Raw genomic sequence first — 22741 nt, 5'->3', positions numbered from 1 at the left:
CTGTATTTAAAGATATTCTAAGAAAATTGGGAAAAAAGTAAAACTTTGGAGTAAAGAGCGATGGGTAAAGGAGAGAAAAAGCCCCTTCGTACACGGAATAATTTCTGTTCGTTTAAGGTTGCTCCTTACACTCGTTTAATATTACTCCTTACACTCAGTTGAAAAAGTTTTGGTTCTATTTTATTTCAATTTGAGTCAGCTACGGTCAAGAATAAATGATTATTTTTTAGCCTGTGATGCTCAAGATTTAGTTTCGGCTGTTTCTATCGGTTTCCAAGGTCCATTACGATTAAATGTTCTAGTTTCTTAAAACAATACCTCTCAGATCAGAAAACCTTGTGTAGAACACCACTCTTTAACGAAGTCTTAGTCCAAAATGTTATCTTTCATAATTTTAAATAAAAGTAAACAATAGTTCCTAGAACTGAATAAAATTTTCAAAACTTGCGTTTACCGGCTAAAATAACGCACCCGCCATTTTCTGTGTTTACTAAATTTGATTGCGCCAATTGCAGTTTTGGAGTCCATATTGCTTTTCTTTTTATCTATAATTTGCTATTAAAACAATTTCAACCATGAGGTACACCAAGTTCTTGCTGCTGTTACACATCATGTTTATTAATCACGTTGAAAACAAAAAGGACGAAGTAGATCAGCAAACAAGCATAAGAGCCTACACAAATATGCCTCCATCCTGGTTTATAAAGGAATGCATTTGGTAAAAGTTATTTCATCTACTTTTAATTTATACCTCTGTGTACGGAAAGGCAACCTTATCTCTCTCTTTTGATAGGCGAGTTCTCTCTGATGTCTAGAGAAACACGACGAAAAATTCAAAATTCCACATCTTTGAAGATGTGGACAAAATTCCACATCTTTGAAGATGGGAGCTCGAAGCCTCTACAGTAGGGTTCTCTGATAAGCTGAATCTTGGATCAGGAATCTGATCTGAATCAGGGAGTGTTTCCCACCTTTTTGACAAAAAATCAGGCAAACTTTCTCAGGCTCCTATTTTTGATGGGTAACAATAAACTAAATTAATCTTATATTTTTGGAATCAGCATAGTAGACCAATTCTTTTGATCTATCTAATGGTATTGAAATTCCGTTTTTTAGAGTTTTGGTTTCTATTCAGCCGCGTCGCTTTCTTATTTACATTTCGTTACCACGAAATGTTCGATGATTCTAAAAATGTTTTATAAATTTAACGCGTTAATCTAGAATTTAACGTGCTAAAAAAAAAACGCGTTAGTCATTTCATGCTTTTGTCAAGCCCCATTTCTCAGTTGGAAGTTGGAAGCGCCAGTTTGAAATGCAAGAGAAAGCAATTAGAAGATGATAGAATTAGAAAATGATGAAAACGAATTGATGTTGAAATTGAAAAAGAAACCTATTAGATTATGAATGAAACCTATTGTCATCGTATACACTATACACATACGTATACGTATACACATAGTATACACAAAATACAATAGTGAAAAAAAGTGATTCTTCCATTTACTTTGCTACGCCCTCTCCATCTTATGCTCGAAATTATGACACCAAAGTATATATTAATAAAAAAAAATCTGAAAACATCAGTACCTGTCCAGATATTCTAATCTTTTTTCCTTTCTCCAGCGTACCAAACACGTGATTCTGGGAAGATGGTGCTACAGAAGAAAAAGATGGCTTTTCTAGTCCTTGATATCCAAGACCAAATGTATCTTCCTTGAACTTAGTGATGATGGCTTGAATATCTTCAGGTGAAATCGTTGTTTGATTTGAAGCTACCGAGCTTAGTAGGGGGTTCTTTCTCTGTAAAGAAATCTTCTTACCAATTCCTTGACCTGGCTTCCACCCCAAACTCTGTAGCAATCGTTCACCAACTGTGTTGCTAAAAAAAATTGTTTGCTTGAGTCAACTGCTAGGTCAATTCTAATGCTTAGCTAATTAAAAACAAATAAAAGACAGAATGGGCACCCATAAGCTGAATTTTAGGAAGGGGGGCTTATCTGGTCTAATTGGCACTTCCAATGCTGTATAATAGAAATCTTAAAACAAAACTTATCATTCAGACAGGGGGGGCTGCCCACTGACCCCTTATGGGTGCCCATGCAAGAAAGGGCTAATCATACGACCATATACACATAAACTGTACAATTCGCAAAATACAATTCAAATCGTAAAATCATCATTTCGTAAAACCTATTCGGTTTTTATTTATCCAGCAAGATTTTTCCATAAGATACGACATAATGTCTGGATTGCGAGCTTTTTTAAAGTAGTTCCCAAATTCTTCTCGTGTCATTTATCGGAGGAAGATTTTGGAATTTTTAAGAAAAAATAAGAAGAAACTTCGTGTTGCAATCCAGTTTTTCCAATAGGCCGATTGTTCCTGTTTTATTTCCAAATTATTTATATATAGGCAAATTTGTGAAGAAAAGGCACTGAAAATACAGAAGCCTTACACAATACCATTTTCATGTTTTGCATCTCAACTATTTAAGTTTCTCTTTATTCCTAAGGCTTTTGAGGACTTAGGTCAAGAACTCTTCCAATTTGTCCCTAAATTTATTTTTTGTGAGAGAGTGACGGAAAATAAATTTTTACTTTAGGGTATAAAATTGTATCCGCATAAATGTTGTAGTCTAATATACAGATTTGTAGGGCTAATGCACAATAGAAAATATGAACAATTTGGCTATTACAAATGAGAGGAACAAGAGAGAAAAAATATGGCTGTAAAATCGAATGGCTTGGAAAAAGTTCTTTTTTTACCATTGTTGAAAACCTCGGAGGAATTAACACATATTTATATATATACATATATATATATATATATATATATATATATATATGTATATATATATATATATATATATATATATATATATATAATACTAGAAGATCGGCGGCGGCGTCGCCTGTCCGTGGGACGGCCACTCGGCAAGCTTTTATATATTGATTCGCAGTGACACTTGTCTTCTAACCGAGGCTATTGTCCCAGTAAATCAGCAGGTTGATTTTCATCATTCTTCAGTGCTCGCATTTTCATATAGCCTTTGGTATATTTGTTTGTGTCTTGCAATATTTCTTCTAGGAGATCCGTTAGGTTACAAGAGATCCCATAACTTAAAGGATATGCAAGGTGTTCTTTAACACCTTTATTGGGTCTGAAAACTACATTTGACTATACGAAGGTGGTTCAAAATCATCTTTAGGGGTTTGTGATGGATGTGCCGCTGAATTGGCTTGGTGAAAAATTTGTCCAGCTGCTTTGAAGCTGAAAAAATTACGATTATTGATCGTTCGATCATCGCTTACGTTGAATGAAGATCAAGCAAAACACGAGTTCAAGTTTCAGATTTGTTTGTGGGACTCTTTAGAGAGCATGTGACGTCCTATAAAAGGCCAAACAAATTCATTTGTAAATTGTGGAGGTGGCAATGCAATTCGCCCAGGCAAGCAGCAACCTCAAACTTTTAATTAACATTTGCGTAGTTTCCTGCATCTTTATTCACTTTTACTGGGTTTTACGCCCCAGTTTGTTGGAGTCAAAGATTGCGATGTCGTTGTTCTTCTAACGTCATATTTCTTTCTACTTCGCTTTCATTTTTGATTCGTACTAATTCTCACTGTGGCTTCAATTCTTTGTTCTTCCCTTTCACTTTATACGCGTTCTGATACTCGCTTTCGCGTGTCTGCTGAACGCGCAATTCTTTATTCTTAACTTTCATTTTGACACGTTCTGATTCTCGCAGCTGCTTACCTTCTAACCACACATTTCTTTGGCTTCGCTGTCGCATATCTTCTATTATGCTGAGAAAAGTGAACCATATATTTCTTCCTTCTTCATTTTCATTTTGGATTAGTTCTGATTCTCGGTGTGGCATGCCTCGCAACCGCATATTTTCTTGTGCTTCACTTTCGTTTTTGACTCGTGGTTCTCGCTGCCGCTTATCTTTTAACAGCATTTTTCTTTGTTCTTCAATTTTGCTTTTCGATCATTGTAATGTCGTTTTCGCAAGTATTCGAACCACATACTTCTTTGTTCTTCATTTTCGTTTATCATTACTTCAGGCATTTTTTCAATTCCCTTTACTTTAGCAGCTCGGATTGATCTAGTCACATTTGATGGTCTAGGTTGTTCATTTGTACCCGTGAATTTATATTTCTCAGGTCGTCCTCTTGATCCTGTCTCATTTGATGGTCCAGTTTGTTCATTTTGAACAATTGTTAATTTGCGTTTTGTCCTCTAGGTATTATGAAACTTCTTAAAACGCCTTCTTTATTTTTCAATTTTATTTTTGATTCGTTCTAATCATCTTTGTCACATGTCTTACAATCGCATATTCCTTTGTTCTTCTCTTTCGTTTGTGACTTGTTGTAATTGTCGTTTTTGCAATTATTCTACCGCAAATTTCTTTGTTCTTAATTTTTGTTTATCATTACTTCAGATATTTTTTCAATGCCCCTTGCCCTAGCTGCTTTGGTTAGTCTTGTAACATCTGATGGTCTAGGATATTTGTTTTCACCCATTGTGAATTCACATTTCTCAGGTCGTCCTCCACTGAAAAGGTTTATCTCAGTTGATTTCTCAGTTTGTTAAATTTAAGCAATTGTTAATTTTCGTTTTTGTCCTCTAGGTATAATGAAACTGCTGAAAACACCTTTTCCAAATAGAATCATTAAACTTGGTTTTTTGTACTTAGTTATATTTCTTATGTAATTTTCGATGCGTCACAGACACTAAAAATGGTACAACCACTCCTAAGGCAAAAATGACATTTTCATACTCTTGAAATGTGCTCATAAATATCATGTCGCTCACATGAATTTTTTCGCGTGGTTTATATATATAAACATATATATATATATATATATATATATATATATATATATATATATATATATATATATATATATATATATATATATATATATATATATCCATACTGGATCCATACTCTTGGTACAGCTTATCCTTTTGGGCTAAATGATCGTGTAGCAAAATATGGTGACATGTCTCATGTTGTTGTTAAATGTATTGATGGTTTTATGGACCATCCTTCTTTTACTTGTCCTACTAAACGTAAAAAACGATCGAGAGGACATAGGAAAAATAATAGAAAAAATGAATTAGATGTACATATGCTTTCTATAGATCTATGCCAGCTACTTGAATCTAGGGGTATGATTTCTGTAATAAAGTGTCTAAATAATTTATCCAAGAGGAATTTAATCAAACTTTTCTGGATTGTTAAGAATAATACAGCTCTTGATTATAATTTTAAAGTAATATGTGATACAATTTGCATTCTAACTAAAACGAAATTTATTTCAAAAAAGAAAAAGTTCGATAAGATTAGTAATAAGGATAACAGATTATATTTACCTATTAATTTTACTTGTAAGCAGATTGAAGATATTAATTTACCAGAAATTTTAAATCAGCGGCATGTGAAACAGGCCCTTCCTAGTAATTTAAATTATAATGATAGTCCAGTTTTAACTTATAAATTTTCAAAAACTATAGGGCAAATTATTTTTAATTATAATTTAATACTAAAAAAACTAGATAGCGATATAAATTGGAAACCGGTTTGTAATTGTAAGCAACTTGGCCCATTTGTAAATCCTACTTACAAACATGTTATAACAGGGGACTTGTCAATAATAAAGCAAGATGATCTTCAAATTATAATGAATAAAGGGGCTAATTTCCGTCTTTCTCATCATCTGAAACCATCGAGTGTTCTTGATGGCTTGGAAAATGATTTTGATTTATTTATTGATAAGTGGTGTAAGAAAGAGAATAACAATAAAGAGAGTTTTCAAAGTTGGAAGAATTTAATTATTAGTAGAGTAAGAAATAAAATATATTCTAACTTAAAAAATAGTAACACTAAATCATTATTTTATAATGCGAAGATTAAACAAGCAATTGCTAATCTAAAGAATGAATTTGTAATTGTGCCAGTGGATAAAGCTAATAATAATTTTGCCATAATTTGTCAGAAGCTGTATTGTGATATCTTAAAAAGGGAGTTATGCACAACTAATGTTTATGAAAAGGTAAATATAGAGGATGAGAATTTAATTGAAAAGACTGAAGAAATACTTTTTAAAAATTTTAATATTAAAATAAATGACAATGATAAAAAGTTCCCTTTCCTATATTGGACTGTAAAATTTCATAAGAATCCCCCTAAACCACGGTTTATTGCTGGAGCAGTTAAATGTCCAACCCGCATTGCTGCTACTGACCTCTCTTTAATTTTAAAGGAAATTGTAAATAAACTTAAAACCTATTGTCCTGGTATTAAAAAATTTTCGAATTTTAATCCATATTGGAGTGTTAATAATTCACTGCAGGTGATAGATTCTTTAACAATGGTTTCAGCTAAAAGAATTGAGTCTTTCGATTTTGCGACAATGTATACTAATTTATCACTTAATTTAGTGTTTGATAATTTAAAAACTGTTATAAAGAAATCTTTCCTCTTATCTAGTAAAAGGTTCTTGAAAATAGACAGTTATAATAAAAAAGCCATATGGACAAACTGCTTTAGTACTACAGTTAACTTGAGATGTTACAGCTTGGATATGATTTTTGAGTTATTGGAATTTGTTTTATACAATACTTATATAAGATTTGGGGGTGATTTGTACAAGCAAATTATGGGAATTCCCATGGGGGGGAATGCCAGCCCATTTATAGCTGACTTGTTTTTAAGTCAACTAGAATATAAATATATGATGGATAAGAATAATCCAATTAATTTAAAACATGCTTTGTCAAATAATAAAAGATATTTAGATGATATTTTGGTCTTAAATTGTAAGGATTTCATTGATATTTCTAAAAATATATATCCATCAGAGCTTATTCTTGAGACTAGTCATGGCGCTGGTCATGAAGATCATTTCTTAGATTTAAATATTAATATTTGTGATAATAATAAATTAAGTTTTAAAATGTATAATAAAACGGATGATTTTGATTTTGAAGTGATTAGTTTCCCATTCCCTGAAAGTAATATACACTCAAATATCACATATTCAGCGTTTTTCTCACAGTTACTTCGTTATGCAAGGATTTGTAGTAATTATATTGATTTTAAAAATAGATGTAAAATCTTAAGCCAAAAATTGATATCAAGAGGTTTTTCTGCAAATAAATTAACTTGGCAATTTAAAAAATTTAGTTTTTATTATAACGAACTTTTAAATAAATATCAAAAGAATTATCTAGAAATACTTAAAGAAATTTTTAACTAATTTCGGAGGTTCGAGAAATGTTGTCACAGCGCCATTTATTTTGAATTGTGTTTCTAATTGAGCAGATTTTTTAAAAAATTAGCCACATGGTAAAGATGAATTCTATAATTGTTTAGTTCATTCAGGTTTTTTGTAATGTGTTAATATTTGTGATTTGGTAAAATTTATAATATTTAGTTTACCTATTGTTGCTAATGGGAGGGATATATTAACAAGATAAGCTTGTTTTGGTTTTACTTGGTTGTTTTACATTTGCTGTTTTTTTTTTCATAGGCATGTATTTTGGGGGTGATACCTGACGCGGGGATGCCATGGATATTCTGTGGTAGCCACGACACTGTGCTGGGTAGAGAATTTAGAGTGGCGAAACCCTATATAGGCCAGTGTATTCTCCTAATGAGCCCTTATGTTGGGTGTTGCCTCTGAATTATTTGTCTATATTATTTTTTCTATTGTTCGGTAAATGACGACTTATACTTATTGACGACATGACTGCCTGTCCATGGATTATTCTTTATGGTTGATTGTGTGTGGCTATGCTGTTTGACCTATGTGATTGTATGGATGAGTAGGGTTAAGGCCTCATTCAAGTGCTGGTCTATATTAATCACTAATTTAGGAAAACAGTCTTCCTTTTCTCCTTCTGTCTCTTTTTTTTTTTTTTTTTTTTTTTTTTTTTTTTTTTTTTTTTTTTTTTTTTTTTTTTTTTTTTTTTTTTTTTTGTGTTTGTGCTGTAGCATTGGTGATTTCTCTTTTCATGATATATATATATATATATATATATATATATATATATATATATATATATATATAGATTAATATAGATTGTGAATTCGTAACATAAGTTGTTACTTAGGTTAAACATAGGTTAAACATAGGTGTGTTACTTGGTTGTTCTAAATTTGTTTTTTCATAGGCACATATTTTGGGGGTGATAGGGAATTGGTTGATAGGGAAACTTGCCTGGGTAGGGAATTTAAAGTGCCGAAACCCTATAGGCAAGTGTGTATTCTCCTGATGAGCCCTTGTGTTGGGTTGTTGCCTCTAAATTATTTGTCTTTTTTTACTGTTTTTAATATTTGGTAAATGACGACTTATTGATTGTGTAGGGCTATGCTGTTTGACCTATGTAATTGTATGGATGAGTAGAGAGAGGGAGAGAGAGAGAGAGAGAGAGATCGGTGTATTTAAAAACTATTGTAGCATAGCTAAATTCAGTTTTTTCACAAAAATTACACATTTAAACAAAAATCACACACTACGACTCAGCATTAAAAATTGATGTGAAGAAAGGCACAAATGAGTTGGCGTAACGATTAGTTCGTACTTTAGGCGGTACAAGTTTATTTTGTAACCGAGTTCGGCTCTTGGGAGGGGCTGGTTCGGGTAGTATTGATCGGTGGCTCTTATTGGCTAGGAAGGATTTTCCAAATTGCTGAATAAGGTGTTCAAGCCGGGCTTTAAGTGGAGATAAATTTAATTTAGCGAGGTCTTGATCATAGGGTATGTCGTGGTTTCGGAGTATGATCCTTGTTGCTCTTTTCTGGACGCACTCTATGTCGCGTACGCTGTGCGGATAGCAGATGAACCCCACACCGGGCACGCGTACTCGAGCAACGGGCGAACATAACACATGTAGGAATGGAGAAGACTTTCAGTATCACACCCAAAACGCCTTATTTTGGTAAGTGTCTGAAGGCTTGCATTAGCCTTGTGGACGGTTAAATTAATATGGGCACTGAAACTACAGTCACAATTGAAAGTTACTCCTAAGATTTTTATTTTGTTCACAATCGGGAAAGGGACTAGAGGCATATCTATATTCCGCTTCAGAGGGTTGAAACGAATTATCTTCGACTTGGCTACGTTAATGGTAAGATCATGACTTGAGCATTCGGTATTTAGCTGATCAAATAACTGGTCTGAAAACTGCTTTGTTATGATAGTGTTTTCGACCAGGTAAGCGATGGACAGATCATCTACATACTTGTAACGGTTGTCGTGATGATTAAGTAGGGAATTAATTACAACCAGGAAAATTATTCCAGCTAATTTCGTGCCTTGTGGGGCCCCGCAAGAAGTATCAGACCATGATGAATCCGAATCGTTTTCGTGGAGTGCAAAGACTTTTTGTTTTCGGCCAGTTAAGAAGTCAAGTACAAGGCCAAGGGTGCGTCGTTTGGCCCCCATTTCCTGGAGATTCATGCCTGCAGTCAGGTGGCGGATTAGGTCAAAGGCCTTTCAGAAATCCACTGCGCAAATGTCGACGAAACAGCTACCTTTTTCAAGCCATTGGAGGACACAGTCAAACATCCGTACTAGGTAGATTGTAGTACTACACTTGGAGAGTCCACCGTACTGGAATTTATCAATGAACAGTGAATTTGTTTCAGAAGAAACTTGAGTATAAAGGCCTCAGTTACTTCCGCCAAACAAAGTGTAAGTGAGATCGGGCGGAGATCGTCACATGCACTAGGGGCGCACTTTTTTGGAATAATTCTAATATAGGCCCTTTTCCACTGTGACGGGAAATAGCCAGAAGCAAAACACTCGTTAATGATGCTGGACAGTGGTAATGCTATGAAGGCTGCATATTCACGTAGCAGTTTGGCAGGTAATTCACCAGGGTATGAAGATGTATTCGGTTTGGTCTTCCGTAATTCCGTGTAAACGTTAAACTCACTGACTATTATGTTGTTCTCAGGTTCACATTTTTCAAGTATGGTGGACTTTTCATGAGCCGTAATAGTTGGATAGGTAGTGCAGATCTTGGTGAAGAATTCACTCAGTTCTTCTGCACTGATTAAGGACCCACCATCATTGCTAATCTTTACACTGCTGTCAAAAGCTTGGCCGGCCACTTTTTTCACAGCGTTGTGCCACTTTTTGGGGTCTGAAGTAAGTAATTGGGAGGGCATGGTTTCACGACCATAGCGAGCTTTGGCTTTCTTTACCAACGAGACTATTTGATTTCGCAATTTCTTGCCGTTGATAATATCACCACGGGAGTAGAGGCGAGACCTCTCTTTTATTAGTGATTTAATAGCTGGAGATATCCATGGTTTGTCGTATTCATTAAAAACAAATGATTTTGTTGTAAAGATCTTTAAGTATTGACTGTATAACTTGGCACTGAAATCGGATACCTTATTTTCCAAGAGCCCGGTATTGTACACTTCGGGGAAGTCATATGTGCCAATCCATCGACCGTATTCACGGATGGCCGACTCCGTACAAGGACGAACAGTGACACGGGATAGTTTGGGCTTTGGTAAAGACTCTCTTGCTTTCCAAAGAATTGCGTTGTGGTCTGACATGCCAACGGGACCAAGAGAAAAGGGAAGGGAGTAAAAATCATCACAATTTGTGAGTGTAAGGTCCAATATGCCCCCCAAAGAGTGGGTGGGTATATGTACTACTTGTTTTAAAGACAAACATGCATTGGTGATTTTCTTTTTTTTCATTATATATTTTTATTGTCTGTAATCTTGTTAGTTTGTAATATCTGTGATAATGGCCTTTCAAAAAAGAAGTACTTAATGATGCAAAAATATATACCTTTGTGGTGCTAATAGCTTTTCGACTGAAAAGGCCAGCAGCTGTCTTTCAGTGTGGGGGACCCGCTTTACCTCCTTCTCCTTTTCATAAGACTTTTTCATTCGAATCCTACACGATGAACTACCAAAGGCCTCTTCATCCTAAAATATTGATCAAGCAATAAGTGATTTAAATACATAGAAATAAATAGTCTGGGGTTACTTACAGGGTTGTCAAATACAAACCCAGAAAATAAACTATATATAGTCTAATTCTTCACAGGTAAGAACAAACATTCCCCCTTAAGAGAAAAAATTCGAAATTTCATCCTTTTCAAAGAAAATCTACTCATTTTCTACGTAGATTCGAAACGTACCGCAATTTATAGGGCACTAATTGAAATTTGAAATTGCATATCGTTGTAGAAAGTTTTATGCTATATAGAACTTTATTCTGAACATCCTCGTATTTGCTGAATTTTCGTTTTACCGTAGCCTACATGTTTCGGTTAAATTTTCATGGAAATAGTTTTCATTTAGTTTGAATTCTAGGATGCACACAAAAGTTTGTTTTTACAACTAAACCTTACTTCTTTTTTTTTTACACATCATTTTATTAGGGCAGCCTTTTAAAACTTTGAAGTTGCCTTCTCCCCCTAAAAGAGCATTCGTCCCCTTAGCTTGATGTCTTTTTCTCTTTTCGCTCTACCAAATCAAAAATTAAAGAACATTTTATTGGTTCACAGTAATCAAGATACTGATTCAAAAACCTTGCAGCGGACATCCAGTATATGCACAGAAGTATATCAAGGTATATGAAGTAGGCACATCAAGCTCTCCATCTTGTCAATACGCAATATGTCAATAATGGTAAGATTGATGGCCTCGATGGTTGTTTAATCTTGGAATCTGATGATTAAGGGTTCTTTTTTAAGACGAGCCTCAAAAAAAAAAAAGATTCAGCAAAAACGTGAGAAGGAGTGCTTAATAGTTGGGTCGGCTCATTCTAAACCGGAGAATTCGTCCTTGAAAAATTCTCCAAGTGTAAAATTAAGCAGCCAAAGGGACATTAAGAAATATAAAAAGGACGAAGAAAAGAATAGATCGTTGAAATTCTATATATTTGCAGAATGCATGGTATATTAGAATGCATATTAGAATTTTGATATATTATTAGAATGCATATTAGATATTAGAATGCATGGAGTAGAATGGAACAGTTCGTGGTAACGAAGTGCAAGCTAGACTTGGGCCTATGCTAACCAAACTCTAAAGAAATTAATTTTGATAACAATTAATACATCAAAAGAACTAGTTTTTTATGCTAATTTCAAATATATAAAATACATTAATTTTAATATTACATATCAAAAGCCACTAATCTCAGAAAATTTGTCTAATTTCGGAAAATGGGGAAAACACCCTCAAAAAGGCAAAGTGATCGTAACAAAAATCACACCTCTAGATTTAGCATTTTAGAGTACCCTACTGCATAGGTTTCAAGTTCGTATCTACAGAAATGTGGAATTTTGCTTCTTTTTATTTGTCAAAAGAAAGATGATGAATTCAAGGCTCTATCCGTAACATCACCCATATCAGTCGATAAAAATAGGAGCTACTCAGTAAAACCTGCCCCCCCACCAAAAAAAACGGATTTTTGTTGGTGATGTCTCTGGTCGGTACCAGACCAAATGCAAGGGAATTGCTCGTACTTCTAGGTCCCAGCCTGTTATATCGGTGTATTTCCATCATGTGGCAATTCTTCAACACTTGCCCCTGAATTTATATTTTAAATTATTTTCTTTAACTTGTATTTTACCATACTATGACAACTAAACCCCACAAATCTCCAAAAAATTAATTGAAATAAAAAATATAGAAATAAAAAATATACGATAGAAGACCTGACATTATGCATATATTTCGGAGTGTAAGTAGAATTTTCCAAAATTTCTCCTTTTCTAAATTTTTGTTATTTGCATTGCATTATTTTAGGCTGCTTAATTTTACGTGTTGAGTGATTTTTCCACTAAGAAATTTCTCGCAGAGGGAATTTTCCACGGGGGAATATGCCTAGTACCCTGAATAGTAAATAAATCAGCATACAATATTGGCCGCATAATACATAGAACTAGCAATCAAGGTAAAACTAGCGGCAGATGTAGAGAGTATTTTTGCCAACTTAGAAGGCTGGTGTAGTGCGTGAATGACACTTTAAGAAGTGGATCAACAGCACAATTTATAGCATGGAAAGAATTTTTCTAAGTGACTTTTCATGAAAAAATTGAATAAATTTGGTTTAAGATCCAACTGAAAACTCGAGAACTGAATTGTCAAGCTCTAAAGTCAAAGAGAAGTGAGCTCTACAACAAACTTAAAAAAAAATATATTTTTCAGTTTTAAAAAAGTTTTAAGCTCTACAGGCAAGGACAAGTTGTAAGTAGAAGCCAGAAAACCCACACAAAAATAGATCCACCAAATCAAAGAAAATTTTTACATTTTGTTTAAGCAGCAATAAAAAATTAAGTGTTAAGAGGTACCAACACTGTCAGTTCGTTATAAAACTTTATTGCAAACCCGAAAAGCAACAATTTAAAATTAAGTGTTAAGAAGTACCAACATGGTCAGTTCCTTATAAAATCTTTATTGCAAACCTGGAAATAACTGCTGCCTGAAGAAAAGCTGATACTTTATTATAAGCATTTTTTTGCGTAGGTAAGACTCCCCTATACTTTTACAGGCCCTTCAGCGGATACCACCTGGCCAAAGCCCAATATTTTCAGACTGAAACAGAACATCTAAACCTCGATTACCCATTAGTATCATTTGTATATTAAGAAGCTCAAGAGACTGCTAGGTAGAAGATCAAAAAGATTCAGGTTTTCAGAATCTTCCTATTGAGGAGGTATAAGAATCTTCTTATTGAGGAGGTATTTATATTAAGAAGATAATTATATTTTATAATTGCTGATACTTTATTATAAGCATTTTTTTGCGTAGGTAAGAATCCCCTATAGTTTTACAGGCCCTTCAGCGGATACCACCTGGCCAAAGCCCAATATTTTCAGACTGAAACAGAACATCTAAACCTCGATTACCCATTAGTATCATTTGTATATTAAGGAGCTCAAGAGACTGCTAGGTAGAAGATCAAAAAGATTCAGGTTTTCAGAATCTTCCTATTGAGGAGGTATAAGAATCTTCTTATTGAGGAGGTATTTATATTAAGAAGGTAATTATATTTTATATTAGCCCCTCGGGGCTTTCTTAGCAGGTGCAGCAAAATGTTTTGTATACATGTTTTTGAAATAAATTAATCTAATCTAATCTATTGAGGGGGTATTCTTCATCAATATAATTACATAGATTTAGTACTTCCCACGCGGCAACGATAACTCTCCAAGATGACCTCTCCTGCGTCTTCGGTCAATATAATACTACCGTCAAATATATCTCTAATTGTTTCTTCCTAAGCTGGATATATATATATATATATATATATATATATATATAATTTGCACATCTCAAAGATGCATGTGGTAAAATATAACCTAAATAAGATTTTTGGACGCACCTTTTTCAAATAGCATGTGTCAATCATCGTACATAAGAATAACTAGATCTACGTTGCATGGGCAACGTGAGGTGTTGCGGCAACGTTTGTTCGGCTTCGCCGAGTAAAGTGTTGCGAGAGCAACACTTTGGTTTTGTTTCCTCGCTTAGATTAAAGGCTGAAGTTGTTAATCTGTAAGGATCTTAAAATAAATACTATAGACACCTGCATCATAAAGTTATCCGTGAGTTTGTAGAGTGAAGAAAACATAGCTGCGACTCTACTGAATTGTTTCCATCTGTATTGGTTGCGTAAATAGTTGGTTTCTCCGAATAAGGATTAAAGTCAACTGCAGTATTTGCTACTGGGATTCATCTTATCCCTATTTGATATTAATCTTATCTCCGTCGAGATAAAAATAGTTCCAGTAGCAAATACTGCAGTTGACTTTAAAATCTGTATAATATAAACAGGGAAAATCTATAACAGGAAAACAGATAAAATGAAGAGGAGGTCAACATTCGAATAAAGAAGTCGGTATCTAGCATACTTTGGTAGAAATACTAAAACTGAATGAGCTCTAAAACAAAGAAATGTGGTTTCGGCTAATTTGTCTCTAGTGCTACGATAACTGAAACAAAAAATAGGTACACCAACTAGTAAGAGTTGCGAACCCCTCATTGCCGAGGATGATTATGAACTATCAGCCGACTGTTGCTTACAACTCCCCTATATGTCTCACAATTGGTATCGGCCTATTTTAGGTTTCAGTGTGTACCTTACTACTGAAGTTGTCAACCCCTTTAAACTTTCAAACTGGTATATCTCATGAAGGAATTTTTGTACAAAAAAATGGATGACATATACTTTAATCAGCTCATCAAAAGCTATCGACTGCCGTCAAAAAAAAAATCTATCTGTCTTAGTTCAAAAGTTGACTTTTTTGCCGTAGGCCAACTTTCTAACGTCATCACTTAGAAAGGAGCAAAGGATAAACTCTAATTTCTTTAGCAATGAGAAAACTTTTAAAGTTTAAGAGGCACATCTGATACCATTTCTCTACCGCAATCCCAAGTGCGAAAAACCGAATGATAAACTCAGCCGAAATCACGGCAGCACTTTCGGACCCGTGGGAAAATGCCGCTTTTTTGCTTCTCTAAATTTTTCTATTTATCACCCAAAGAAGATATATTGGCTGTGGGGCAGGGTAACTGTCGGATATATTTAACACTTATAGATTTTAGTCCATCTTCAATTTGAAACTGGTGCCTGCCTGCTTGCCTACTAGAACGGAGCTTTCCACTCGAAAGCAGAAACATGGTTTCATGAAACGAAAGCTTGGCTGCATAACTTCAGATAGTCCTCTCTGACATAGGCTATACAACTCCTCTTCACTTCACACACTAAAGGCTCTGGCTCAAGGACAAGCAAAAACCATCCTTTTTGGCCCCAGGCAAGAGTTCTACGAAGCTTTCCAAAATGTAAAGTCATATTCATCAATCCGGCCTAAGGTCCACACTTTCCTTAAAAACCGCAGAGGTTAGACCCTTACCACTTTCTAGGAATAAGCTGAAATCGGGGTGCTAGGAACAAAAAAAAAAAAAACACGACAAAACCAAAGTGTTGCTCTCGCAACACAATAATAGCTACTATACCTTTAATTTGAACCCAAGTATTGGGCCTCCAGCTTTTTTATCAAGTTTGACTTATATTATAGAAAAGTTCCTTAACTCCACAAAAAGGCAAATTCTCGACGCGCTGTTTTTTTAACCATAGAGTAACAAGGAAATGTGAACTGGCATATGGGCGTTATTTCTGGTAATTAAATAAAAAAAAACAAGTTTTTTAACGGAAAGTAAGGAGCGACATTAAAACTTAAAACGAACAGAAATTACTTCGTATGTGAAAGGGGCTGCTTCCTCATCAACGCCCCGCTCTTTACGCTAAAGTTTGACTCTTTCTCTTAACTCTACTTTTTAAAACAGTAAAAAACTTTAGCGTAAAGAGCGAGGCGTTGATGAGGAAGCAGCCCCTTTCACCTACAAAGTAATTTCTGTTCGTTTTAAGTTTTAATGTCGTTCCTTACTTTCCGTTAAAAAAACTTGTTTTTTTTATTTAATTTCTGAACGTTTTTGAATCAATGCATGTTTTGGCTCTCAACAGATGAATAATTAAAACGAAATTTGCATTTTTTTTTTTTTTTTTTTTTTTTTTTTTTTTTTTTTTTTTTTTTTTTTTTTTTTTTTTTTTTTTTGCTAAATGGCTTTCTCATAATTTTGATCGAATAATTTTGAGAAAAAAAGGATCGGGGGAGGAGGCCTAGTTGCACTCCGATTTTTTGGTTACTTAGAAAGGCAACAAGAACTTTAATTTTTTACAAATGTTTTTATTAGTAAAAGATATACATGACTTATAAATTAGCTTACGTAACGAACTTCTGTATTCTCATGTTTTTATTACGTATATGAGGGGTTCACCCCCTCGTCAGTACCTCGCTCTTTACACTAAAGCTTAAATTTTGTCCTAATTTCTTAAGAATGAACCCTGAATCACAAAAGCCGTAGAATAAATAGTTGAAATTACTATAAATACTTTAACGTAAAGGGCGAGGTATTAGGAGGAGGTGAGCCCATCATATGCGTAATAATTTCTGTTTGTATTAAGTTTTAACTCTGCTCCTTACTTTCAGTTGAAAAAACTTTTTCATATTTATTTTTTCATTTTTTTTTTTTTTAATAATGCTAGAAAATCCTGCACTCCCTTCATGGAAATTTTCTTCCCCAAGATAAATTCCTCCAAGGAAAGTTCCCCCGCATTTCCCCTCTTCTCAACCCCCCCCCCCAACCAAAAAATCCCCCTGATTACGTTTGTACACTTCCAAATAACCATTACTATATGTAAGCACTGGTCAAAGTTTGTAACTTGTAGCCCCTCCCACGGGGACTGTGGGGGAGTAAGTCGTCCCCAAAGGCATAGTTATAAGGTTTTTTGACAACGCTGAATAAAATGACTATCTCATAATTTTGATCCGGTGACTTTTGGAAAATAATTGGCGTGGGAAGGGGCCTAGGTGCCCTCCAATTTTTTTGGTCACTTAAAAAGGGCACTAGAACTTTTCATTTCCGTTAGAATAAGCCTTCTCGCAAGGTTATAGGACCACTGGGTTGATACGATCACCTCTGGAAAAAAACAACAACAAAAAAACAAAAAAAAACAAACAAACAAATAAACACGCATCCGTGATCTGCCTTCTGGCAAAAAATACAAAATTCCACATTTTTGTAGATAGGAGCTTGAAGATTGGAGATTGGAGTTCTAAATAGGATTCTCTGATGAATCCTATGACTTTTATGACTTTTAGGGGTTGTTTCCCCATGTTTTCTAAAATAAGGCAAATTTTCTCAGGCTCGTAACTTTTGCTGGGTAAGACTTAACTTGATGAAACTTATATATTTAAAATCAGCATTAAAATGCGATCCTTTTGAAGTAGCTATTGGTATCAATATTCCATTTTTTAGAGTTTTGGTTACTATTGAGCCGGCTTATTAGCTGGATTCGGATTTTAAAACTACTCCAGATAAACACTGACTTCAGCTACCCGTTTACAGCCTCCCATAATCGGCTTGATGTTACCACAATTACCAATTACCTAAAATACCAAATACCAAAATACTAAATACTTATATACTTAAAATAAATTAAAATACCAAAACCAACCCTTACCAACAAAAATTAACTCCAGTTACTTTTTAGATATCTGTTATGGTCTCAACAAGTACTTTCTAATATAAAAGGTTAAACTTACTTCTGAATCAATGAAATCTTCAACAGTTTGTCTGATACGTTCCGAATGATTTTGATCCTTTCTTGAAGACTTGAATGTTTTTGGTTGAAAGCCTTCTTTGGATCCAACAGTTCCAAAATGTCCAACTGAAAAGCCCCCTTTAAAGGCTCCATGAAACAACTGTCTTTCTTTTTCTCTTTCTTCTCGTCTACTAAGCTTTCGTTTCTTTCGTGGGACATCTTCATCTGAAATTACTGGTAGCTTTAAAGAAACAGTTGTAACCAAAGTGAAAAAATCAAATCTTTGACACTTTAGGATTGTTTATGAGAATTAAAAGCCCTTACTACCACAAATACTCTTACCAACTAAAAATGGAAAACAAAGCAAACTACATAAAACTACCTATAACAACAATCATGCAAATAGTACCCAAGTCCAAACGGGCAATTGGACATTGACTTATGGGATACCCTTTTGCTTCCTAAAAATTCTCTAGCTTTGTCTTACCCTCGGACTTCTCCAGATCTTGGTTTTAAAAGTTCTTCAGCCTTTGCATATCGAGAACAACATTGCTACCTGCTCAATTATAATTAAATTTTCTTTAAAACCTGCATGAATGGTATTTATCACTAAGTCCGTATATTTTTATTTATTTTTCCAGGAAAGAAGTAAGATTTAAAAATGCCAACTTAGGAATTTTTGCTAATTAAGAATAGATGAAATCGATTATGTTTTTTCTTTTCTCTTCTTCTAAGACTAACTTGAGCTTCTATTAGTAATAGTTTCCTGCTCTTCTTCATGTAGCTTGTCATGAAGGAGAGCATTACATTTCATGTAAATTTTAAGTTCTTGAAAAAAGAAAGGTAAGCGTTCTGAGCACAATTCCAGCAATCTGAATTCCAAGTAGGTATAATATAATAAGAGAACCTGTAGAATAAAATGCCAGTACGATGACAGAGTAAAAAAGAAATGAGAAACAAAACAAAAAGGGCAAAAAAAATGTAAGGCACTTAAAAAAAGAGCAGCAGTTAAAAATCAATAGCTAATGAAAAAAGGCAAAGTAACGAACGAAAATTGTTATTGAGGGAAAGGTGTTTGAGAAAAAAATTGCTTTACTCTTTAATCACTCCCCCCGAAAGACGGTCCCGTATTTCGTAACTGAATGTATCATAAGCGAATAAAAATTACAACAAGGAAGAATGTAACGCAAATTTTTTACTTTCTTTATAAAACAAAAAAACACAAGGAACTAACACAGATTGCGTACAGTACACATAGTATCTACTATAGTGGAGACTTGGAGTAATTGGTACGTTTATTTTAATGCGGCTGACTTCAAACGAGTTTAGCTCCAAGAGTTAATCCTTGTTGATAATATAGACAACTGTAGGAAGAACCTTTGGCCCAAAAACCCAGCTTTTTAAGTTATCTTGAACCCAGTCAAAACAGCAATTCAACTCATTTGAGGAAGCCCTCAAATGTCACAACTATAAAGCTAGTTTAGGAAAAGGGACACTAGGTTTTCCATCTCTTTTTAAATAACATTTAATTACTCATTTGTTCATACCAAATGCGGCAAGTTTTGCTGAGTTTATCACATTTTACGACGTTGCAATGAGAAATAAAATTTTCATGCGTGAAAATTTAGATTACATTGCATTCAGACATGTCTATTTGAAAAATGAAGTGACGGGTTTGATGTTCAGTTAGCCAGATGGTTCTAGCTTTGGCAGCTCCTTCGCAACTTGTTACTTTTCAAACTGGTGCTAAGATTGTTTACAAAAAAAGAAAATCTGAGGAGAAGCAAACCTTTTCCAGCAACTACACTTCAACCTAAGTCCCACCAACATTGGCAAAATTCTTACATAGTAAAATCTCTTTCCTCATTCTTCAGCGTCCATGACAAGGATAAAGTCGCCATTCTATGCCTCCATTTCTTCACTCAGATGCCCCTTAGTTTTATGACGAATTTATGAGAACCTTTTCTAGTTTTACTGCCAGCCCTTTCTTCTTCACTACTAACGCTGTTTTGTTCTTCTCAAAACATATCAGATAAAGTAATGGCGGCATATCTCCGTTTTCCACCAAACTTATTTTCTGGCAAACTATTCCATCCTTGGCGCATTCTGATTTTACTTCATTATAGATTTTACATTTTGATTTTTCATGGCCAAGTTTTCAGGAATGGTCAAACTTCAACTGGAAACACAGCAGTGGAATGGTGTATTGTTTGCTGCGTGTGGGAGTTTTAGGGGTGATTACTTCCAGGTGTGAATTTTCATTGAGTTGCGACTGTGTAAATATCATCAGCAAATTCTGCACCAGTCCTAGGGTGGCTGTGCTGCTCCACTGCCAGATCTAGTTTCAGATTCTATAGTTTGTATAACCAATAACCAACATCAGTAAATATGTCGTTTTTAATTGTGAATTCCGGTTCAAAATCCCTTTGTTATAGTGAAGCTTGAAAGGGATTTAAAAAATAAAAAACAAGTTTTTTCAACTGAAAGTAAGGAGCGACATTAAAACTTAAAACCAACAGAAATTATTACGTATATGGGGGTTCACCCCTTCGTCAATGCCTCGCTTTTTACGCTAAAGTTCGAATTTTTTCCCAATTATTTAAGAATGACCCCTGAATCACAAAGGCCGTTTAATTAGAATAAATAGCTCTTTTGAAAGTACTAAAAAATAACTTTAGCGTAAAGAGCGAGGCATTGACGAGGGAGCGAACCCCCTCACAAACGTAATCATTTCTGTTTTTTTTATTTTAATGCTGCTCCTTACTTTCAGTTGAATAAATTTATTTTTTCTAATCATTTCTGATCGTTTTTTAAATATTACTGGGAAAACCGGTGCTCCTTCATGGAAAATTAACTTCTCCCATGAAAAATTCCGCCATGAAAAGACCCACTTACGTAGCCCCCTCCCCTTTCCCAATTACCCCACCCCCATCCAGAAAAATCACCCTGAACATGTCTGTAAACTTCCTAATAACCAATGCTATATGTAAACAATGGGGAAAGTTCACAACTTACAGCCCTTTCTCCCCCCCCCCAGACTGTTAGGGATTAAGTCGTCCTCAGAGACAGAGTTATTAGATTTTTCGACAATACTGTAAAAAATGGCACTCTCAAAATTCTGATCCAGTGACGTTGGGGAAAAGGAGCGTGGGAGGAGGCGCAGTTACCATCCAATTTTTCAGTCACTTAAAAAGAGCATCAGAACTTTTGATTTTCGTTCGAGCAAGCCATCTTGCGACATTCTAGGATCACTGGGTTGATACGATTACCCCTGGGAAAAAACAAATAAACATCGGTTACTATTGAGCCGGGTCGCATCTTACTTACAGTTCGTTACCACGAACTGCTTGAAACATACAGTCTTGCCAAGTAAATGTATTTTGTGTGAAATGCTAACATGACAATGCAATTTTCTTTTGCCAACAATATTACCTAAATTAACACTTGGGATGGATTATTGTTAATGATCAAAATATTGGGATTATGCGCTTTCGGATGTACATAGTATGCATTGTTTCGTTCCCATAAGGATGATTAAAGAATTAGTCAATACATTTTCACCTCTCCACATCTTGTTTTACGAAAACAAGCACAGGGAGAATCGTGTTTCCAAAAGCTGGTACAGTATACAGTATATTTTTGATTGGGGAGAAAAGAAAGTATCAAGGGAGAAGCTAGAATCTATTGCTTATCCTATGTGTGGATCTCAGGATGAAAGTTTAATACATTTTTTGTGTGAATGTGTCGAATTGAATGATTGGAGGCGAGAGATGTATGATAAAGAAAAATTGAATGAGGTATGGATGGTAGATAGAATGAAAGAGACAAAATTTCTGAGTATTAAATGGATAGCAAGATTTGTAAGGATTGCAGCGGCACATCGGGAGCGTTTTCTTTAAATAGTATTAATTTAATTTAGTTAATTTGTTGTTTGTTTTTTGTTATGTAAATTTCCTATGGCCCACTGGCTTTTTCTGGAATAAATTATTATATTATTATTATATTATTATATATTACCAAAGCTTAGGAAAAAAAACAGAACTCGAGATTTGGTTAAAGATTCATTATATTTGGTGCTAGGGAATTGTTTCAACAACTTCTGCTAGGGTCCATGCTAAGAATAAATTGGTGTGTTGATCGACACAAAACAATACAGCTCAGTTTTCACAGTAGTTGATGCATGAAAGCTGCGTAGGCTGCTATACGTAGCCTACGTAGACTGCTATGCGTAGGCTGCTATACGTGCTATACGTAGGCTGCATCATTTCAATATTCATTGCCACTGCATAGTCGTATTTTTCTCTATATACCAGCAAACGCGCATTCACAACTAAATACACAGTTTTCAAAATCTTAGAAAATAGCACGGTTATAATGACAGCTGCAATATAATAAATCAGGGAACCTTGGTCTACAGTAAACAAAAGTTAAAAATACGTGTAGTAAAGGCTGAAACAAGAATGGCAGCTATTATTTTGACTAAAATAGCAAAATTATGCCTTAAAAACAAATTTACAGGAATTGAAAAAAAATTAAATTCTCTCTCGAAAAGAATGTGGGCTATTGAAATACAAATTTATAA

The 22741-nt window shown here is 34.5% G+C and overlaps 2 protein-coding genes across 3 annotated transcripts in view; one reads left to right on the top strand and one right to left on the bottom strand.

Annotated features, from left to right (window-relative positions):
* LOC136034885 (E3 SUMO-protein ligase NSE2-like) overlaps positions 1-22741 on the top strand; it is a 235066-nt gene that overhangs the window by 74714 nt on the left and 137611 nt on the right. The window lies entirely within an intron of this gene.
* LOC136034881 (G patch domain-containing protein 1 homolog) overlaps positions 1-22741 on the bottom strand; it is a 52641-nt gene that overhangs the window by 19080 nt on the left and 10820 nt on the right. For both annotated transcript variants that reach the window (XM_065716368.1, XM_065716369.1), the window contains exons 3-5: positions 18161-18384; positions 10825-10964; positions 1588-1879 (exon numbers count right to left, since the gene is read on the bottom strand). In XM_065716368.1, the coding sequence (XP_065572440.1) occupies positions 1588-1879; positions 10825-10964; positions 18161-18384 (656 nt within the window). The remainder of the gene's footprint in view (positions 1-1587; positions 1880-10824; positions 10965-18160; positions 18385-22741) is intronic.

The sequence above is a fragment of the Artemia franciscana genome, chromosome 13 (assembly GCF_032884065.1).
Source record: "Artemia franciscana chromosome 13, ASM3288406v1, whole genome shotgun sequence".
NCBI lineage: Eukaryota > Metazoa > Arthropoda > Branchiopoda > Anostraca > Artemiidae > Artemia > Artemia franciscana.
This window is presented reverse-complemented; position numbering and strand designations above follow the sequence as displayed.